We start from the raw sequence: 19,761 nt of genomic DNA, 5'->3' as shown, positions 1-19,761 counted from the left end.
CAAAAAGATGCAGACCTCACACGAGGCCAACAACGATCTGTCAAAAAGTTTGGGCGATTTTCTGATGCAATTCCGAATTTCCAGAGCATTGAAGAAGAGTACATCAGGTCCTTTTGTGTGTAACGGCGCAAGCAGTCAGAAAGCTTGTCCGCCATAGCAGCCTCATTTTTGGCAACCTTTGGTGGGGTTGGTTCGTCGAGATGTCTGCCGTGCTTTTGGGATGATTGGATCGTTCCTAAACCCTCATATGCAAGTCGGTTCCCTGCGCGCGGGCATTATGCACCCAGTAGGAAACGTTTGGTACTCATTGGATCGATCCTAAACCCTCTTGCAATAGTTGCATACCATCCCCACCTTTGTGAGACCAACGTGGCCGTCGCGGTTGCCCTTCGGCTGTACCTGAATTCTTCTCGTGCTGTCCGTCGAGGGCCTAGAACACTTCATCACGGAACTGCCACATGCATTGAACCAGTTGAAAAAATCAGCATCATGTCGACAACGGAGTCTAGAACTTTGAGAAATCTTCTATAAGAGAAAACTCTTCGGCAGCTCCCCTTAGGAGTTATAGTAGACTCTTCACTCTGAACTTTTCTGACTCATTCAATACATTGTTCTTAGTACATCACTCTCCTCTACAAAAGCCATGATCAACTCGCCCGAATCACGGGGACAGACTGCGCCAACCGACAAGCCTCCAGCGTCGCGTTCTACTATGCCCCAGCATAAGGGGACGCCTCCTCGCCAGGTATTTCAACGAGCGGCAAGAATCCCTCCCTCGAACCCCATCCAAGACCTCCATCTACAAGACGCCAATGCCATTTGGAAAGAATGTGCACTTGAGTCCCAGAGGTCTGACGTCTTGGTGATCGCTGTTGTCCATCCTCAGCAAGAACAATACGTGAAAGACAGCAAACGGAGTGAACCCAACATGAGCGGAAAATGCGGTAAGGAATTTTCCCATTTTCACCACAATGTCCTATCCAGTAGGGGGTACATGTATCACTAACTCTTTCTTTACCCTGTGATCAGCCCAACGCATTCTCATTTGTACTGCGAGCGCACTTCAGGATGTAATCGAGCGCGTGGTCAACAAGAGACACCACGCACAATGCGACAAGCTCCGTATCGTGGTCAGCTCTGCGATAGAATCGATCTTCTACCAGATAGACTCTTTCATCAAGAACGTCTACATCAAAGTCTGTGGCAGGATCCGGAGCAACACCCGCTACAAACTTCGTATCGATGAGAAATCGACATATTGCTCTCATCCAAGCGATAGCTGGCTATATAGTGAGCTCAGTGCCGCCGGTACCCACGAGCTCACGCACTTCAACGGCATCTACTTCCCGCACAGGGAGAGAGACTACAATCAGGAAACGGAAGCTCTTGACTGGGACCGAGAGGGCATGTGGCCCGAGTTCAAAGCCGAGGATAAAGAGGAGATTTTGAAGAAGCTAAGGAAAGTGAAGATTGCATACGAACAGACGAGCTCATCTGTAGCACCAGACGCGCAACCGAACTCTCCCGCTGACACTCCTCGTGCAGGTAACGGGCCCGGGTTCTTCAAGGCGTTGCTATCCGCTGTCGTCGGAATCGTATCTGCCCTTGGCGCAGCAGGCGGTGTCGTTTGGCTCAACACCAGCGGGGTGTTCATCACCGGACCGCTGGGGTTAAGGCTCGCGGCGGGTTACGCCAGTGCCGGTGTTGCTAGCGGAGCTTCCGCGGCTGGCATGGGCGTTGGAGCTCGGGCGGGATCAGCAATCTATCTTATTCCCTGAGACTTACTGTAGAGAATTATCAAGCGCCTGTTCGCACGGTTCTGGGGGTGTGTATGCGATTTTTTTGCCTGGTTGTGGGAAAAGATCAAGTCTTTGCCAAGTTGGTTCGGCTCATGGTTTTGAGATCGGGGTTCCCTAGCTTTCGTCTTGCCAATGATTTCTTGTCTCCTTGTAGTTCAGACCTGACCAAGTTACTCTTTGCCTTTCGTACACCATCCCAGAGGCCTCGAATAAAGCATGTCTACAATCATATTACTGCTGAGAACCGCGTCTGATCCTATCATTTATGTGAGAAAAGCTAAGGTTGCTTAGCGAGTAGATGAAGAGAGGTCTTCCTCGGCACCCGGCCACATGCATTTGCTTGGTCCTCCGGCTGACTAACCCCACTTCCCCGGATCTCCCGCCCGCTCTTCCCCAAAATCCCCGAACGTCTCTCGTCTCAGCCTCATTATCACTCATTCAACTCACTCCGTACTCACTCCATACTCACCATAATAATTTCACGTAGCATTCAACGATCTTACCACTCATCTCACAACTGTCATTTACTCAAACCCCAAACCTCACACATACAACCAAATGTCACAACCCTCAATTACCCCCCTCACAACACTCCTCAACCGCCTCAATACCCTCCTCCACTCCCTCCGCAATCGCTCAACCCTACCAACCCTCCTCACCACCCTCGCAACGCCCCTCCTCCTCTGGGCAGCCTACCGCGACTACCGCGCCTACATCGCCCTCGGCCCCGGCGGCGTCCCGCACAATGCCCTAGGCTGGCTCCTCGTCACCCTCGGCCTCCGCCCCTTTGCCCTCTCCAAAAGCTCAGCCACCTGGACGGGCGATTACCCGGACCACGGGTCCCACGCCGAGATCCGGGATCTACCTGAGAGAAAGGGGGAGAGGGCGGAGTTAGGCGGGATCGTGCCGCATCGGCAGTTGAGTCAGCATGCGCCGGAGAAGATGAGAGAGGTGAGTACCATGTCATCATGCCCGGAACATGAAAATTGTCCCACTCTCTCAGAGATGAGCTTGATTAAGGTATATATACGAATCTACTGACATTGTTGTAGTTCATCGAAAACCTCTTCGCCAACGCGGTAACCCAAAACCCCTCCCTCCTAACCACAAAGCTCTCTCTCTACGAACGAAACAACCCAGCCCTCTTCCTCCACCCCCAAATCCTCTCCTCTCTCTCATCTTCATCCTCATCCACCCCCGTCATAGCCCGCGGCGAAATAGCCCACCACCACACAGACCTCTCCATCCACCTCTACCTCTCCCCCGCCGACGCCAAACTAGCCATCCAAAAACGCTGGGCCGAGCGTCACCGCCTCTCCCTACCCAAGGGCTCGTTCCTGGCAAACAGGTTGCATTTGGCGGATTCGTATCTCATGGTCTACGGCCCTCGGGATGAAGAAGAGATGGAGGTGTTGGCGGAGTTGCTCAGGTGTGGGGTGCGGTTCATGACGGGGAAGGAGGATGTTGGGGTGATTGAGTGGCGGGGGAAGATTAACGTGTGATGTATCATGTTTCCAATAAAGAGGGCTTATTTGGAACTGTTTTCGACAGTGAGATGCCATTCAATGATTGTATTAATAATGTATCTATCATCCCAATTGGCGCAATCATGCCAACACCCTGTAGATGGGGTACTCATCCCCAGCCTCAACAGGAATGATGGTAAAACTAGCATACGAATCAATATTCTCCGGCTCGAGAGCCACAAACGCAAGAGCAGCATTCTTCTGCCTCGTGCTTACAAGGAAGCTGCCAGCGGGCAAATCTACCTCCTTAGTCAGCGCCTCCGTCGTCACAGCAGCGCGCACGACGCCCTCGTAGTACTCCGTCTCAAACACGGCCGACGTGATGTCGTACGCCTCTACGGTACCGACATACGGCTCGCTAAGAGTCTCGACTTCCAGACCAGACACGCGCAGGCGCTCAGCAAGATCGGCCCAGGCGACGGGGATGAGATAGGCTTCGGGGCGGGCGCGGGTGATGTTGGTCGTCACGGGCGTGGTGGAGCGGAAGTTGATGGGCACTTCTGTGACAGAGCCGTTGTTAATGTTGACCATCTTGAACGTGCGCTGGACGAGCGGCGAGGAGTCTGTTATGATGATCTCTGAGGTGGAAGAGGCAAAGTCGGCGATGGAGGACTCGATGGTCGTGTAGACCTTCTCGGCGTTGTCGGCGGCGGTTTGGATGATGCTCGAGGCCATGGTCAGGCCAGCTACAGTGCGGCGCTGGAATTCCTGGTCCGCGAGCAAGATTCCGCGCATCTCGATGAGGAAGGTGACGCATTGCGTGAGACCTATGGCATTGCGACCAATCTTTGCGTCCGAGCCGGCCTCGGCGAAGGTAGGCTTGAACGCCGGGTTGGTGCTGGTGGAACCCGTCACGTACGGCTCCCAGCGCAGGCCTCGGGCCTCCATATCCAAGCCAATATTCTTGGCAAACACTTCCTCGGACAGCGTGCGAATATCCGGATGAATGTTGAGGTTCTTGGCGGCGGAGAAGAGGCCGTCGGCGGCGTGGTAGTAGCTTCCGTAGCGGGCGGTTGCGCTGTACTCGTGCATGTCGATAGCGACATGGGGGGCAAACTCGCCAAAGAGAGTCTTGATGTCGCGAGTCTGCTTACGAGCGAGCTTAACGTGGTCGCGGTTGGGATCATAGTTGGTGGCCAGAGTGCGCTGAAAGTAGCCAACACCATCGGGGTTGTACCGAGGCAAGATGACGATGTCGAGCTTCTCTAGGAGCGACGCGGCCCATGTCTGGTTCGCGTCTAGGGCTCCGAGGAGAGCCAAAAGCGACTGATCGCCGGCTGGTTCGTTTCCGTGCACAGCGCCTTGGACCCAAACCCGGACCTTGCCAGTCGAGTTTGATACTCTACGAGACAGCTTTGTCGAAGACAGATGAAGGTAAGGAAACGGGCGGCCTTCCTCCGAGGTGAAGTTGGCTTTGTTGTAAGTCAGCCAGTCGTTCTTGTCGGCCAAGTCTTGAACAAAAGAGTCTTTGGAACTGTTAGCCACCGGTCAGACAAAGCTGCTCGTGGAAAGCTCACCAAGAAGGTTGTCATCTGTCGGGCCCTGCGTGCCATCAGAGAAGCCTGCAGGAATGGTTTCCGGGGTCAAGAATGCAGGCGACAGCAGATCGACGCCCTCGATATCCTTGAAGTTGGCGGCGACGATGTCCGTGTCTTTTCGCACAGTTACGTGGTTGTATCCATACTTGGCCGCCTGGACTGATGAGAGTAGGGACAAGCCAAACAGGCTTAGGCGAGATGCAGCGACCATTGTGTAGGACAACGTGAGTTGTGAGAAGCCGATCAGTACCAAAACGAAGCAAACCCGTGACAGGTTTGCTCCAAAGCAGGGCGGCTTCGTCCCTTTAACAGCCCTCTTATTCTCGCAAGGCACCAAAGTCGCGATGGGGCAACGTAGCATCACGCAGCGCAAAATGGCTCGTCAACGCGTGGAGCGGGACGGTTCCTGACATGACCGTTGGCTTGGCTGATCTCATTCCGGAGTCGATGGTCAATAATTCAACCAATGTCGGAGGAATTGCCGATGCTGACCGGCAGTGGGATACTGAAAAGCATCAATGCTCTCATTGTAGGTCCGATTTGAATTAGTGTGAGCATTGGCAACGAAACTGGATGAGGCAGCTCAGTAGAAAAGATGAGGGGAAAGCGGGGGAATCCCCGTGGGTGCAGATAACGGTGGGCAGTGGCCATGTCGCCAAGACTTTGGGCCCCCCGTAGCGAGATATGCTTTCTGCCATTGACGTATAGAATCACTCCGAAAGACTGCAATGGGTCCACGGGTTCATGTTGAGTTGCCGATGTTCGGGTTGGAGGCTCTCTAAACCTCGTTCGCCAAGAACACGGCCGTGTAGTTTGTTGATCAGTAAATACGCATTTATCCAACTCCGCGGACAATGGCCGAGTACCGGAGCGGCTTCGTCCCGACGTTGACGATTGAATAATAGTCCATGAAGGTGACTCGCGGTGTCGATGATCATTTCAATAATCCCATGTCAAGAGGCCGACGGGTACTGTATACTTTGCTCGGCAGCGGGAGAAAGGTCACAATTATGTTTAACGTGCCGTCAGAGGTAAGACACTGACGAGACCTCTAGATGGTAATAACGGATTACAACGCGGCCTTCCCGCGCGACTCAAACGGTAATATAAGCACCAAAAGCCCAGCTGCGATGAAGAGCGCGCCGCTGGTGTAGACGGGAGCCGATGTCTTTAGATTAGCGAACATAGCGACAATGGGCTGCGGGTTTTGTGTCAGCATTAATTTCCCAGTCTTTGCACAAAGCACTTACAGCCATGATCCCGAAGATGCGGTTGCAAGTCGCCGTGAGCGCGTTGCCGGTGCCGCGCTGCGGAGTGGGGAAGAGCTCCGGGGTAAAGCCGTAGAGCACCGCGTACATGACGTTGCTGCAAAAGTTAAAGGCGCAATTCCAGCCAAGCAGCGCATTGCTAGTCATAGCCGTCGTCGAGCAGTACAGAAAGACCCCGGTTGCAACGGTGCTGATGGCAAGGGTGCCTTTGCGTCCCAGCGCAGGCAGCTCAACCAGCCACCCACCCAGCAGTGCTCCGGGCACGCCCAGCACCGCGATGATCAGACTATTGCGATACGTCAAATAGGTGCTGCCATCTCCCAGTTCCGCTCCACGGGTGGCCTGGATGTAGGGTATGAAGGCGTTGTAGAGAGGATACCCTAGACCGATCAGCGCCCAGATGGCCATGATTGTGCCGGTACTCAGAGCCAGGCGGTGAGTAGAGAAAAGCACGCGGATCCGGCTAAGATCAAGCTTCTCCAGATTTCGTTTGACTGCTGTGGCAGCATCGGTGCGCGCGACGTATCCTTCGGGCTCGCACGCCTTCAGATCCTCTATCGATAAAGACGTGAGCTTCCCGTTTCGCCTTGCAACTTCGTGAACGATTCGGACGGCATCTTCGTCGCGGCCTTTACCCATGAGATACTTGGGCGACTCGTAGATGGTAAAGAGGACGAATCGAATCAAGAACATGATCAGAGTTAGGCCGCCGAGGGTGATCAAGAAGTATCGCCAACCCATGTTGTTGGCTTTGGTGCAGGTCGCGCCTTCTTGGCAGGTGAGGTTGCCGAGGAGTGGCCACGCGATGAGAGTGGCGATGACTTGAGCGATGGCCCAGTCAATGGAAAGGACTGTCAATAGGTATTGATGGGTTCCTGGGAGGAACTCGAGAAAGATGGCCGAATCAACAGGGAGATTGCCCCCGACGCCGAACGACCAGAAGGCCGCGAAGATGCCGATGCCTGCGAAGCTGGGCGCGCCGGCAGCGGCCATCCCCCATAGGGCAGTCAGACCGAGGGTCAGATTGAAAGCCACTTTCCTCCCAAACAAGTCGCAGCCAAAGCCCCAGAACATGGCACCTGCCAGAAGGCCGATGTTTTGCGATAGTGTAAGCAGAGGCGGACGAGAAGGACCGAATTCGTTGGTGATCGGAGTGAAGATGAGCGACGTGACTATTGGCCAAAGGTTGTCGCTTGCCCATCCGAATCCGACGACGATGAAGAGCTGCCACTGGTACCAGCCCATACCGATGTCTTGAATCTAGAATCAGAAGTCAGCGGTCATGTGCTCTGATCTTGAAGTTATTCCCAGACGGCAACGTACAGCGCGATTGAGCACACGGGCTTTAGCCTCGTAGACAGGGTCTAGAGCACCTTTGGGAATGATGGCAGCATCGTCAATGCCATGGATGTCAACGCTGCCATCGTGGGCTGCACCAGAATGCGAGTCGGCCTTTTGCGCCGTGTCTAGCTTCCGCGTGGGATCTGTATCGGTGCCCATCTCGATGTGATTCTATCTGTCTTTTGAAGAAAGGGAATGCAAAAAGACGCGGAAGGCAATCTGTCTCAGGCAATCTTGACGTCCTTCCAAATGGGCAAAGAGTCTTGAAGGTTTCAGAGCTTGACTGTGGAGAGCCGAGACCAGCCATATGAACAGAACGCGGTCACCGCACTTTGTAGGTGTTGAGTGTTACGGCTCGAGGCATTCAGACGGCGGCAGCTTCCACGTCGCACTCAGCTCGAATGGCGCAATCCGTCCGGTGAAGCGTCTCTGCGGTCTTGATTGGCTTTGCTGACCAAACGGCAGTCGGAACGCATGCCGATCCGCACTTTGTTCCAGTGTTTGACTGCAGCTTTGCTACGGTGGAGGGGAACCGAACGATCCTGGTGGGTTTAACGTGTGGGGGATCTGCTCGTAACCCGGCAGGCTGCGCATTGTCTCGTCCGGTTCGAGCTGACCGTACCTTATTTGTTGGTTGCATCCCTGAGCCGAGCTTGGGGAGAGACATGCCTCGTGCGTCATCGACATTGCTTGGTGGAGAGAGCGCACCCTCATGTTCGACGGCATCGCGTGGAAGATGAATAGGTATGTTGTATTTCTGACACGCCGAGTATAGAGCTCCGCAAGGCCGATCATTGGCGTGAAGCTTCAATGCCAACGGTGCAAGTCTGGTGGCACATAAACAGCTGGGAGGCTTAAGGTTTGGCTTCAAAAACGGAGGAAGGATGAGATATTTCGGCCCACAGCGGATGTTAGCGGGCTGGCGGGGAAGGCGATCAATGGCGACGCTGAAACAAATCACGACCACATCAGGCATGGCAGCTGGCCATATCTCACTCCAGTCGGCAGCAGCTGGCAGGCTGTGTCTACGTACCTTACTCTCTTCGACCGCGCTCTCCTGTGCTCTCCTCTGTGAAGGCCCTAGACAAGGGATGATCGTGAAAGGAACCTCCCTTTTGCGCTAAGAAACTGGCCCGTGCATCGCAAGTCAGAGAAGCCGACGTCTGGTCTTTTCTTGGTAAGGCCGAGCCATGTCGAGAATCACGGCATGCCTCTTGACTGTGTTCTTCGTCTTCGCCACTATTTCGTCAGCAAAGAAGAACCTCATAGTCGACACCGACCTATTCAGCGATTGCGAGTAAGTCTGTAATCCTCATGTCCGCCTAGACTTATTCCAGTCCTCTCTAATACACCCCAGTGATGCCGCGGCTCTTCTCCTCGCCGCCACATCTCCAGAAGTCAACCTCCTAGGAGTTAATATCAACTCCCAATCCTCATATTCAGTGCTAGCAGCTTCGGCGATTCTCAACCATTATGATCACGCTGACGTCCCCGTCGGTGCCCGGCGACCGCTTAACGATGTCCCATTTTTCGACAACTGGGCCAAGCGCGCCGGCGAATTCGCGAGCAAGCTAGCGACGTACTGGTCGAAAAGCATCTCCGACGCCGAGGAAGCCTGGGACCCCGTCGACCTCTACCGCAAGCTACTCTCCGAAGCAGAAGATGACTCTGTCACGATAGCCTCCATCGGCTTCCTGCACAACCTCTCCGGCCTCCTCAACTCCACGGCAGATGCCCGGTCCCCGCTGTCCGGCACCGAATTAGTCGAGACCAAGGTCAAAGAGCTCGTCGTCATGGGCGGGGACTACCCAAACGGATTTGAATTCAACTTTTGGGGCGACGACCCCTATCAGACAGCACATGTAATCCACAACTGGACAAGTCCCATTGTCTACGCCGGTTTCCAGCTCGGGGGCTCAGTTCGCTCAGGCGGTCCTCTCATGGCGGACGGACCCAAGACTGACCCTGTACGGGCGGCGTATATACTCTACACGTATTACCAGCCGCAGTGGTCTTTGGATCCCGTTGCGATGCTTTATGCTGTGGGAGGACTCGGCGAGTATTTCAAGTTTGGTAACGAGTACGGATACAATACTGTCACTCTATCTGGAGAAGGCAAGTGTAACGGTTGTAATGTCTGGGTGTACGACAAGAACGTTACGAGTCAGCACTGGCTTGAAATTACAGTCAGCCCCGACAAGCTCGGCGAGGAGCTGAATAGACGGTATTTGCAGGGAGCACGGTCTTCCAAGAGATCTTCCGACCCTATTGGAATTCTCCCCAAGTTTGGTGATTGCAGAGTCGAGCAAGCTCCGAAGCCACCAGAAAGAGTGGAGTTATGAGGCTTGATGCCGCTGAATGGCAGGTCACCCCGGGTTTTCAATATAACTATTTACGTATATCAGACTTCGCTGTGTTCCAGATTCATGAAACACGGCCAGAAAACTATGGTTTCCACGGGGAACTTACATCAAGAGTCTATTTCACTCACCGTGTGTGGAATTCTAAGATTGGTCCCCGTGGTCACACCTGTTCATATCAGGGTTATCCAGTCTTCATGAGATAAGTTTGGATGGCTCTTTGTACCTGTCTCTCACCTGACTTACATATAAGCACAGAAGAAACCCATTGGAAAGATAAACAAAAAAAAAAGGGGGAGGGGGGGGTTAAGCTATCGAATGCCGAGATAAACGAACGAGGAGTCCAGTTCTGGACGCTGCACGGACACTAGGTTCCTTTTGGGTATTGCAACTTTTCTTGCTACATCTCACGGCTCTGTCAGCACTGTCAAGAAAAAATGCTTGCTAGTTCTTCGGAGGAACATATTCCTTGAGATAGGACCAACGGCTTCGCCCCCAAATATGATGGATGATTCTTATGAGGTTGGACGGAAATCTGACGAACTAGAGGCATCATCTGATCAGATTGAGAAGCTTTTAAGGTTAAAAAATACGGATATGAGCAATGGCTGCTGATTCCCATTTACGACCAGCAAAATCTGTTTCGCCGGCTATGACACTTGTCAGCGAGATTATGGAGCATGGTCACCTTTGCTGCTTGCAACCGATCACACATTCTGGTTTCCTTTTGAAATTGCCTGAAATGTTGGTCAAATACCGCAAACCTCTCCAGAATAATGTCAGTCAATCGTATTGACATCACTCCACCTCCGTCCTTCAACAGGCATTCGGATCTTCCCCACTGTCAAAAGTGGCCTGTAGTCTCAGCCCAGGCCTGCCACTTTATTCCCTCATTGAATTAGGTCCTGGAACATCTAAAGTGATCATGATTGGCTCCGTAAGTTTTACTTACTATGGCTCTCATGGCTTCGTTGTTCTTGAGGACGATTTCGTTGGCACATCATACATTTGAAGGTTTGTCAATTCACCTCAACATCATGTTGCGAAGACGTGGTATCTCTTTCCCATCTCAAACACATATAGTAAGGAAGATTGTCGGTAGATGTGAAAATAAAATGGCCTAGTCACGAGGTATCTATTTGTCCTTGGACGAGGAAAAGGTGGAATCCCTGGCAGATCTCAGCCCACCTCAGCTGGCACATGAAAACCTATACCAGGGTTGTTCTCGCAACGGATCCTGCATTGCTCTTGGCTTAAATTCTGTACCAATGAGATCATGCGCAAAAGTCCCTCTGGGGAATCCATAGGTGGCTGGAATGACTTTGCCGGTGCGTGTCTCCGATATCACACCTTGGCAATGGACTTAGAGAATGCAAGTCTCCTCTTTCCCGGGCTGGGCCGAACAAGAGAGCCGTATTTATGGTTAGTCATTCAGCCTGGTTCAAAGACTACGTTACGTGATGGGAGTAGAGCTCATTAAGTATGTCAAATCTAGTTATTGGCTGTGGTGTGAGGTGAAATCATCGCTGCTTCCTCGGGCAAGTGTGAGGCACCTCGTTCATAGTTGAATCCTAATGGCGAGGGTGACCTCTTGAGCGGGCTACTGGCAGAATAATTGAATTTCAAGTACCAATTTCCATAAAATGCACCTCTCTTTCTCAACTTGCTTTGTACTACAATTGACGCGGAACTCAAGAGGATGGGAGTCATATCGTCTCACACAATGACACGCTGTGCCGACATATCCGCGCGCGGGCTTGACTACAAGCTTTACCAGAACAAAGAACCCCAGTATTCGTGACCGGCGAAGGGCTTGCCACGGTCGTGGCAGACAGCATGGGCTACTGAACCAGGGCATTGGCCCGAGAATCCGGCCACACAAGACGCCTGATTCAGAGCGGACAATGGCCCATCCCACCATCTAAGTACCAGCCGTTTGCTCGGCATCGGGCCAAGTCACCTCATGGGGGTTCTCTGGATGTGAACGACAGCACAGTCGCAAGTCCGGCAGCCCTAGGAGTCGAGACTGAGGCGGGGCGGTGGCGGAATTTTCAAGGGCGTGATGGCTGACAAGACTTTTAGGGTACGATGAAGAACGGCTAGGGAGGGACTATCGATATTTCTGGAGCGGAGCTGGATGGGTTGTGAGTACTTGATTCCGGATATCCCGCCGGATGGTGTCGGATCACGCTGGTTCTTTGCGCGGCGCGCCGAAGCTGTTGCCACCCATCTCCATCAATGAGAGTTCGAATTTGTAGGAAGAAAAGTAGGCTACGGTTGGGAAATTCCAGTTTTTCGCGAGGCTCCAGCTTGCTCGATCTCCGGACTGTGAATGTACTCTGTGACAGGATTTGCTGTGCTCTGATTGAAACTTCACCGCAGCCGAGCAAGTTGACATGGCGCCTTTGTGGAAGTGATCGTTCAAAGACCGAACGAACAATTCACATGCCAACCGAACTCACAAATCGTAAACCCGCGCCGATCCTCCGCGGGAACGAGCCAAAGTAACCGTTCAGGTACGGATACTGCATCGTGTTCATCAGAAAACTGGGGAGAATCCGGAAAGCCAGAACCGAACGCGATCCAGCCCGCTCTTCAGAGTTGTTTGACTAACGGTCCCAGTCTCACAGACCAGCCAGACAACGAAAAAGTCTGCCCAATTTCCGGTCTCGCTGAGAATCTGTTAGACAGTCGTGGAGAAAGGCAGGGTCTCATGCCACCGGGCTATCGCCGACGTTGCGGCGATGGGGCCTTCGGAGGCCGAGTTTAATTCTTGGACGAACTCGGATTCGTTCGTCTGTAACCCAGTTCCTCGAAAGCGGGTGATCGCCAAGACCGACCACCCTAGACGGGCTGCCACCTCGTGCGGACAACCGTTGCCTCTTTCACGACACCCATCAGTGATACTCACACACTGAAAAGAGTTTGCCGTTGTCAAGAAGCCGGGGCAAATACGAGAGCCGCCGAGGGAACGAAAACCCAGCTAGCACCGTGGCACCTTACCCAGCGATAGAGACGCTGGGCCCTTAGTGCCCGTTGGTCGTTCTGGAAGTGGATGCCGGTCCCACGGCGCCGAGAGGGCACTAGTGATGCAGAGAGGATGTATTTGGCCAATGAGGAGATGGGCGCCCATCTTATCAGATGATCAGATAATATGAAGCCATGTCCGCTCGTAGTGGAGCCATCTACACCCGACCTGGCCCACGCTCACCCATCTTTCCGCCCCTGGCGAACTTTTGAGTCTCTTTGCCAGGTTCCAACCAACTAAATAACCCAGAGAGGAACAAAGTCCAAACAACGTTGCGGGGCTTCTGAGCGCCTTGGGCCCAGTGCGATCCCATCAGATAACTCTCTCGGGTGGGCCAACCACACGAGCTGTGGGCCGCTACAGTCAGGCACACCGCACGCCATGGACCAGGGCACATCGTCGCGATCAAAATGCCAGGGTTGTTGGCACCCGGTTTGGTCGGCTCAGCGCGACCTTGGCGGATGAGCCCGCCGGCTGGAGGTTACCTTACGTTTTTGGTGTTTTGGTTCTCCTCGGCATGGAAAGCGGTTGGCTGGGGCTCGGCGCCCAGGTGTTGGGTTAGATCCGTAGTAGAAGATCACAAAGAGCGAGAAACAAGAATTGGCGCAGGCATATATTGAGGGCCGCATATCCCGCTACTTGAGTTTTTTTCTTTTCTCTCTCCCAAGTCACTCCCCCATCACAAGTTTCTTCGCAAACCTTGTGATCCTTCGAGCCTCGAGCCTTGCTCTCTGAGACCAGACCTCCCCCTTCTCAGACAACTCGTCAAGTTGAGCTTCATTTCCAGAAGGTTCTCATCACCTTCAAGATGGTCTCTGCCAAGTCAGTCGCTTTGTTCGGCAGCATGCTGCTGGGCAACGTCATGGGCGCCGACAACATGGGCCCGGCCGCTTTCCTCTGGTAAGCATATCTTCTCCACTGCATCTCGCAGGCTTCAACGAAGATCGGCAGCTAACCAGAATACCATCAGGCCCCCAGACCGTGAGTGGTCTGCCGACGCCGACAACACGGCCCCTTGCGGATCCACCAACGGCCCCGGTGTCCGCACCGAGTTCCCTCTCAGTAAGTCGACATATCCTGCGGAGACTCGGACAACTCTAACATCGAACCAACGTAGTGAACGGCAAGCTTGCCCTTGTGACCCAGGACATTACCCGCTCCGTCCACCTCAGTGTCTCCTACGAGAACGGTACGTGCAAATACAACGCCCTTCTTTCTTCCACCCTTCGCCTTGGAAACATATACCTAACATCCACCACACAAACAGACCCCAAGTCCGTCTCCGACTTCGAGACCTTCCTCGGCCCCAGCGAGGTCGGCAGCCTCGACCTCGGCCACACCTGCGTGGCGGTCCCCAGCGCGCCATCAGGAACCGCCGCCGGTTCCAACGCGACCTACCGCATGCTCTACGTCTCCAACTTTGACCAGGACGAGTCCAAGCGCGAGACCTACTACGCCTGCGCCGACGTCACCTTCGTCGAGGTCTTTGCCGCCTCCATCCCCTGCTTCAACGCCACCGTCAGCGACCCCGACGTCGACGTCGACACCACCGTCAACGTCACCACCACCGACTCGGGCGGCAACACCCCGCACACCGCTGCCGACTTCACCGCCACCGGCGAATCCAAGAGCTCTGGTCTCTCCAAGGGCGCTATCGCTGGTGCCGCTGTCGGTTCCATTGCTGGTGTCTCCCTGCTCGCCCTTGCTGGATTCTTCTTCTGGCGCAAGAAGGCTGCCAAGAAGGAGGCTGTTACTGAGCCCATGCAGCAGCGCTGGGATGCCGAGAAGGCTATCAGTGACACTTCTTCCGTCAACAGCCGTCCCCAGCACTAAGCTTGCCCCAACCCGACTTCAGCGCATGGCGTTGCCTTTGATGGCAGGGTCAACTATGCGCTTAACATAATCATGGAACGATAGATGATATGATTGACGTATATCATGAAGTAGCAAGAATAAAGGTAGAGATCCCGCTTAATATCTCGCTCTTAATCAACATGTGTCCCTGAATTCGATGCCGATGGTCGTATTGAAGAAAACAAAAGTGATGTCTTCCTGTTTTGCTGATGCATGTTCTTGATGCAATTAGGCGAGGTTTCTCACTGGACGAGTGCCCCGCACTACCACCCGCTCTGATGCATCCACCTCCAGGCAGCATCCCCAAGGCAACCGCTCCACCGTTGAACTTCAACGGCCTCAGGTAAGCCGCAATTGAAGGGTATAAGTCCTCAAGGCCCTCAATGTGACGGGGTCCGTTGCGATGCCACCCAGCTATTCCATGCACAATCAACTGGTTATATTCAATTTCGCCTGATAACATCTACAACGCAAACTTTCCCACTGAATCATCACCAATTCTCCGTCGCCAACGGCTCCCAATTCTCTTGCCAGTTCAAGCAGTGAATTGCCCATCATGAGCCAGCGCAAGCGACAAAAGTCGCCAGACGCGGCAGCGATTGATGAGGAAGAGAGGCAGTATGCTATCGGAGGAACCACACTCGAAGAATTGGACGAGAAGTGAGTCTTCTTTCTACCCTTCCTTGGCCTGGGAGCTGACACGGCCCTGCAGGTACCCAAATCGCCCACGCAATCATTCAAAAACGATGCGCTTTTCGGAACTCTTCCAAAGCCTCTTCAATCCTTTGAACGAGAACAAGAAGCAACCAGTCGGTCGCGGCCCACCTCGCAGCAAAAAGGGGCCCCACGGACCACACAAGCTATCGCCGCAGGAACAGAGACGGCACCTCATTGAGCGCTTTATTTCCAGATGGCGAAACGAGGTGGGAAACGACATCTACCCGGCTTTGCGACTCATCCTGCCCGACAAGGATCGGGATCGCGGCGTCTACGGCCTGAAGGAGAATGCTATTGGCAAACTCCTCGTCAAGCTTATGAAGATCGACAAGAACTCGGAAGACGGCCACAACCTCCTTCACTGGAAGTTGCCGGGTCAGACTACCTTCTCTAGACTGGCTGGCGACTTTGCGGGCCGGTGCTTCGAGGTCCTCTCTAAGCGGCCGATGCGGACAGAGGTCGGCGACATGACGATTGCCGAGGTCAATGAGTTGCTGGACAAACTCGCTGCGTCGACGGGAGAGCTGGAGAACCTGGAGGTCTTTGAAATCTTCTACGAGCGCATGAATGCAGAAGAACTTATGTGGTTGATCCGCATCGTGCTCAAGCAGATGAAGGTCGGCGCGACCGAGCGGACCTTTCTCGATCTGTGGCATCCGGATGGCGAAGCCCTGTTTAGCGTGTCGTCGAGTCTGCGACGCGTTTGCTGGGAGCTTTTTGACCCGAGGATACGTCTGGAGCAGGAGGATACGGGTGTCACCCTTATGGAATGTTTCCAGCCCCAGCTGGCACAGTTCCAGATGCCATCTTCCTTCCAGAAGATGGTCGATTACCTCCGGACTACAGAGGAGGATCCCGAGTTCTGGATCGAGGAAAAGCTAGACGGTGAGCGCATGCAGATGCACGTGGCCGAAGACCCGAGCGTTCCGGGAGGGCTGCGATTCTGCTTCTGGTCTCGCAAGGCGAAAGATTACACCTACCTCTACGGTAACGGATTGAAAGACGAGAAGGGAGCTCTGACTCGCCATCTGGCGAATGCTTTTTCCGAAGGAGTCCGCAACGTCATTCTAGATGGAGAGATGATTACTTGGGACCCGGAAGTCGACAAGATCATGCCGTTCGGCACCCTCAAAACAGCCGCTCTAGCCGAGCAGAATAACCCCTACAACAACACAGGGCCGCGACCGCTTTACCGCGTCTTCGACATCCTCCTACTGAACGATCAGCCCCTGACCCAGTACACGCTGCGGGATCGTCACCGTGCCCTAGAAAAGGCTGTGAAGGGTGTTCATAGGAGACTGGAGATCCACGAGTATGAGTCTGCGACGACACCCGAGGCCATCGAGCCGCTCCTCCGCAAGGTCGTCGCCGAGGCATCAGAGGGCTTGGTCCTCAAGAATCCGAGGTCAATGTACAGACTCAACAGCCGCAATGACGACTGGCTGAAAGTCAAGCCGGAGTACATGTCCGAGTTCGGAGAGTCGTTGGATTGTGTCGTTATTGGCGGCTACTACGGCTCCGGACACAGGGGTGGCGCCATCTCCAGCTTCTTGTGCGGTCTGCGTGTTAGCGAAAACCATATCCACGCTGGTGCAAACCCCGAGAAATGCTTCAGTTTCTTCAAAGTCGGCGGCGGCTTCACAGCTGCCGACTATGCGGAGATCAGGCATCGGACGGACGGGAAATGGACCACGTGGGACCCGAAAAAGCCCCCCGTGGAATACATCGAGCTCGCCGGCGGCGACCGTCAGTTCGAAAGGCCGGATGTCTGGATCCGACCCAGCGACTCTGTCGTCGTGGAGGCCAAGGCCGCGAGCATCGGCAACTCGGACCAGTTCTCCCTCGGCTTCACCTTGCGATTCCCCCGCTTCCGCAAGCTGAGAACCGACAAGAACTGGGACGAGGGCCTCAGCGTGCAAGAGTTCCTGGACCTACGGCGACGCGTGGAGGCAGAGGCCAAAGAAAAGACCATGAGCGTCGAGAACCGCAAACGCAAGTCAGTAAAGCGCGTCAAGCGCGAGGTCGTCATCGCCGGGACGGAGAACATGCCTGCGCAGTTCCAGGCAGATAAGTCCAAGATATTCGAGGGCCTCGAGTTCTGCGTCCTGTCGGAGTCGCTCAAGCCGTTCAAGAAGACCAAGGCACAGCTCGAGACCCTTATCAAGGAAAACGGCGGCCAGGTCTCGCAGCGGGCTGTCCCGCAGTCTGGTATGATTCTCTTAGCGGACAAGAACGTCGTCAAGGTAGCGAGTCTAGTCAAGGAGGGGCAAAAGGGCAACGGCGTCGACATCGTTAGGCCAAAGTGGATTCAAGACTGTCTAGAACAGGCTGATGAATCTCTGCTGCTTCCCTACGAAGAGCGACACTTATTGCATGCGACGGAAGCTCTCAAAACTGTTGCACTGCAGAACACAGATATGTATGGGGACAGCTACGCCCGCGACATCAGTCTTGTTGAGCTGCGCGAAGTTCTCAATATGATGCCGAAGAAAGAACCCGATACGGAGTCTTTTAACAAGACACAATTTCTCAATCAGCTTGAGGAGCGTGGACGCGGGGTAGGCCCAATGAAGGGATCAATGTTTCATCGTTGCGCCGTTCACCTAGTCAACGTTCAAGAAGAATGTGATGAGGACGAGATCAAGATGTTGAAGCTTAGGAACTATCTGACCTTTGGCGGCGCACGCTTGATCAGCGATGCCGAAGACACGGAGACTACGCACGTGGTTGTGGTAGGAGACGGCAGCCGGCGGAAAGACGCGGCCGCTGCTATGCGGGAGGAAGTCAGTCATAGGCGTAAGATTCCACACATCGTGACTGCGGAATGGGTTGAAGATTGCTGGCGAGAAAAGACGTTGCTGGACGAGGAGAAGTATACGCGAGTATGAGAGAAATGACGGTATTGGGTCCGACGATGGATGAATTGCTTGTTATACCCAGGATAGATGACACTTTAGTATCAATCCCAGCATACAGAAACCTGTCTATGAGGTGCCATTCATGACCAATCTATGAGGTGATTTGATATCCAAGGCTAGATGAGCAAGCCCAATCACACACTCGCCGTCATCCTACCCGTCTCAGGTAGCAGCAATCCGGCCCCCTTTTTCATTTATTTTCCAATAGTAAGGAACAACCGATCACCAACATCACCTACACCGGGCTTTAGCATGCCCTTGTCCGTCAACTCGGCGTCCACGCCAGCAATGTAAATGTCCGTCGCGTCGGCCCACTCGCTCGCGGCGCGCTTGACGCCCTCGGCGGCGCCAATGACGGAGAGGACCACGATGCGCTTGACGCCCCACTCACGGAGGGTCTGGATGGCGGCGGCGCAGGTGCCGCCGGTGGCGATGACAGGGTCAAGGACGATGGCGAGCTCGGAGGCGCCGGCGTTGGAGCCGTCGGGGGAAACGTGGTTGGGGAGATTGTTGTAGTATTCTACGGGCTCGAGGGTCGAGGGTTCGCGGTAGAGGCCTAGGTGATGGACTGCTACGGGCGTGGGGAGGATGGTTTGGACGGCTGTTGTTGATGTGTTAGTTCTGAGCTTCAGGTTGAACAATAGATGTCTGGTGTTGGAGGGGTAGTTGCCTTCTACCATGCCGAGGCCTGATCGCAGAATGGGGACGAGGCAGAGGCTGGAGGGGGAGATTGTGGTTGATGTGAAGTCGAATCCTAGCGGGGTAGAATCCTGGGCGAGGAGTGTCAGTCCTGGCGCTTTATTGTAACACGAAATAGCTTTGGAAGAAGGGATAATTACCTTTGATCCATCTGTCGCTTTTGTGGAGGCGCCGAGGGCCTCGTATGCTACCATCAACGCAATATCATGCACCAGCGTCTTCACCTCTTTCGCCGGCGTCGACTGGGACCGCAATTGGGACAGCTTCGCCCGGAGACAGGGGTGCTGGGAGACGTGCACGTTGGCAGGGAGCTCGGGTGTTGAGGAAGACATGGTGTAAATGGGGGTATGTAAAAACGTAAGTATGGAATTAGACACGAATACGCTGAAGCATTGAACGGTGACCAGATGAAATAAAGTAAAGGAGGAATTGTCAAATTTAAGGAAAATGAGGATTGGGAGTTTACCGTCGATATCGACGAGAGAGGTTGGTGGGGAGGCCGGAGCGAGCCACTGAGACCAGCAGGCAGTAGGAGGAGGAGGGGTCCCTTCCTTGTCCTCCTGATCAGCGCCGGTACCTTGAGTGGGTCCTGCATGCGGAGGGAAGCTCTGGATAAGATAAGCCCTTGAAGGTCCGACGCCCAACGCCCGCCCTTTTTTGGAGCAACTGGGGGCTGCCACCAGGTCAACTCCGGCGTCCGGCAAGGCGTTCGG

At 54.1% G+C, this 19,761-nt stretch overlaps 6 protein-coding genes across 6 annotated transcripts; 4 read left to right on the top strand and 2 right to left on the bottom strand.

Moving 5' to 3' along the window:
• Positions 1-7: 7 nt before the first annotated feature.
• On the top strand, positions 8-3,301 carry CLUP02_02865 (uncharacterized protein; the record flags this gene model as incomplete). Its single annotated transcript, XM_049281893.1, has 9 exons — positions 8-98; positions 158-417; positions 473-491; positions 642-944; positions 1,030-1,736; positions 1,791-1,825; positions 1,954-1,985; positions 2,287-2,750; positions 2,852-3,301. The coding sequence occupies 9 exons, from the start codon at positions 8-10 to the stop codon at positions 3,299-3,301; spliced, it is 2,361 nt and encodes a 786-aa protein (XP_049139036.1).
• Positions 3,302-3,406: 105 nt separating this feature from the next.
• Positions 3,407-8,448, bottom strand: CLUP02_02864 (major facilitator superfamily transporter; the record flags this gene model as incomplete). The annotated part of the gene is made up of 11 exons (XM_049281892.1): positions 3,407-4,791; positions 4,843-5,142; positions 5,198-5,269; positions 5,328-5,586; positions 5,717-5,781; positions 5,836-5,902; positions 5,978-6,061; positions 6,114-7,391; positions 7,455-7,643; positions 7,680-7,802; positions 7,843-8,448. 11 exons carry the CDS (start codon positions 8,446-8,448, stop codon positions 3,407-3,409), a joined length of 4,428 nt encoding a protein of 1,475 aa, XP_049139035.1.
• A 214-nt stretch (positions 8,449-8,662) lies between these two features.
• Positions 8,663-10,038, top strand: CLUP02_02863 (inosine/uridine-preferring nucleoside hydrolase; the record flags this gene model as incomplete). Its single annotated transcript, XM_049281891.1, has 3 exons — positions 8,663-8,769; positions 8,830-9,802; positions 9,895-10,038. The coding sequence occupies 3 exons, from the start codon at positions 8,663-8,665 to the stop codon at positions 10,036-10,038; spliced, it is 1,224 nt and encodes a 407-aa protein (XP_049139034.1).
• Positions 10,039-13,668: 3,630 nt separating this feature from the next.
• CLUP02_02862 (WSC2) lies at positions 13,669-14,693 on the top strand (the record flags this gene model as incomplete). Its single annotated transcript, XM_049281890.1, has 4 exons — positions 13,669-13,760; positions 13,831-13,922; positions 13,978-14,049; positions 14,128-14,693. The coding sequence occupies 4 exons, from the start codon at positions 13,669-13,671 to the stop codon at positions 14,691-14,693; spliced, it is 822 nt and encodes a 273-aa protein (XP_049139033.1).
• A 577-nt stretch (positions 14,694-15,270) lies between these two features.
• CLUP02_02861 (DNA ligase I) lies at positions 15,271-18,319 on the top strand (the record flags this gene model as incomplete). The annotated part of the gene is made up of 2 exons (XM_049281889.1): positions 15,271-15,374; positions 15,427-18,319. The coding sequence occupies 2 exons, from the start codon at positions 15,271-15,273 to the stop codon at positions 18,317-18,319; spliced, it is 2,997 nt and encodes a 998-aa protein (XP_049139032.1).
• Positions 18,320-18,543: 224 nt separating this feature from the next.
• Positions 18,544-19,380, bottom strand: CLUP02_02860 (uracil phosphoribosyltransferase; the record flags this gene model as incomplete). The annotated part of the gene is made up of 2 exons (XM_049281888.1): positions 18,544-19,119; positions 19,189-19,380. The coding sequence occupies 2 exons, from the start codon at positions 19,378-19,380 to the stop codon at positions 18,544-18,546; spliced, it is 768 nt and encodes a 255-aa protein (XP_049139031.1).
• Positions 19,381-19,761: the final 381 nt, after the last annotated feature.

Source organism: Colletotrichum lupini, chromosome 2 (assembly GCF_023278565.1).
Source record: "Colletotrichum lupini chromosome 2, complete sequence".
NCBI classification, from domain to species: domain Eukaryota; kingdom Fungi; phylum Ascomycota; class Sordariomycetes; order Glomerellales; family Glomerellaceae; genus Colletotrichum; species Colletotrichum lupini.
The sequence above is the reverse complement of the archived record's forward strand: the minus strand, read 5'-3'. Positions and strand labels throughout refer to the sequence as shown.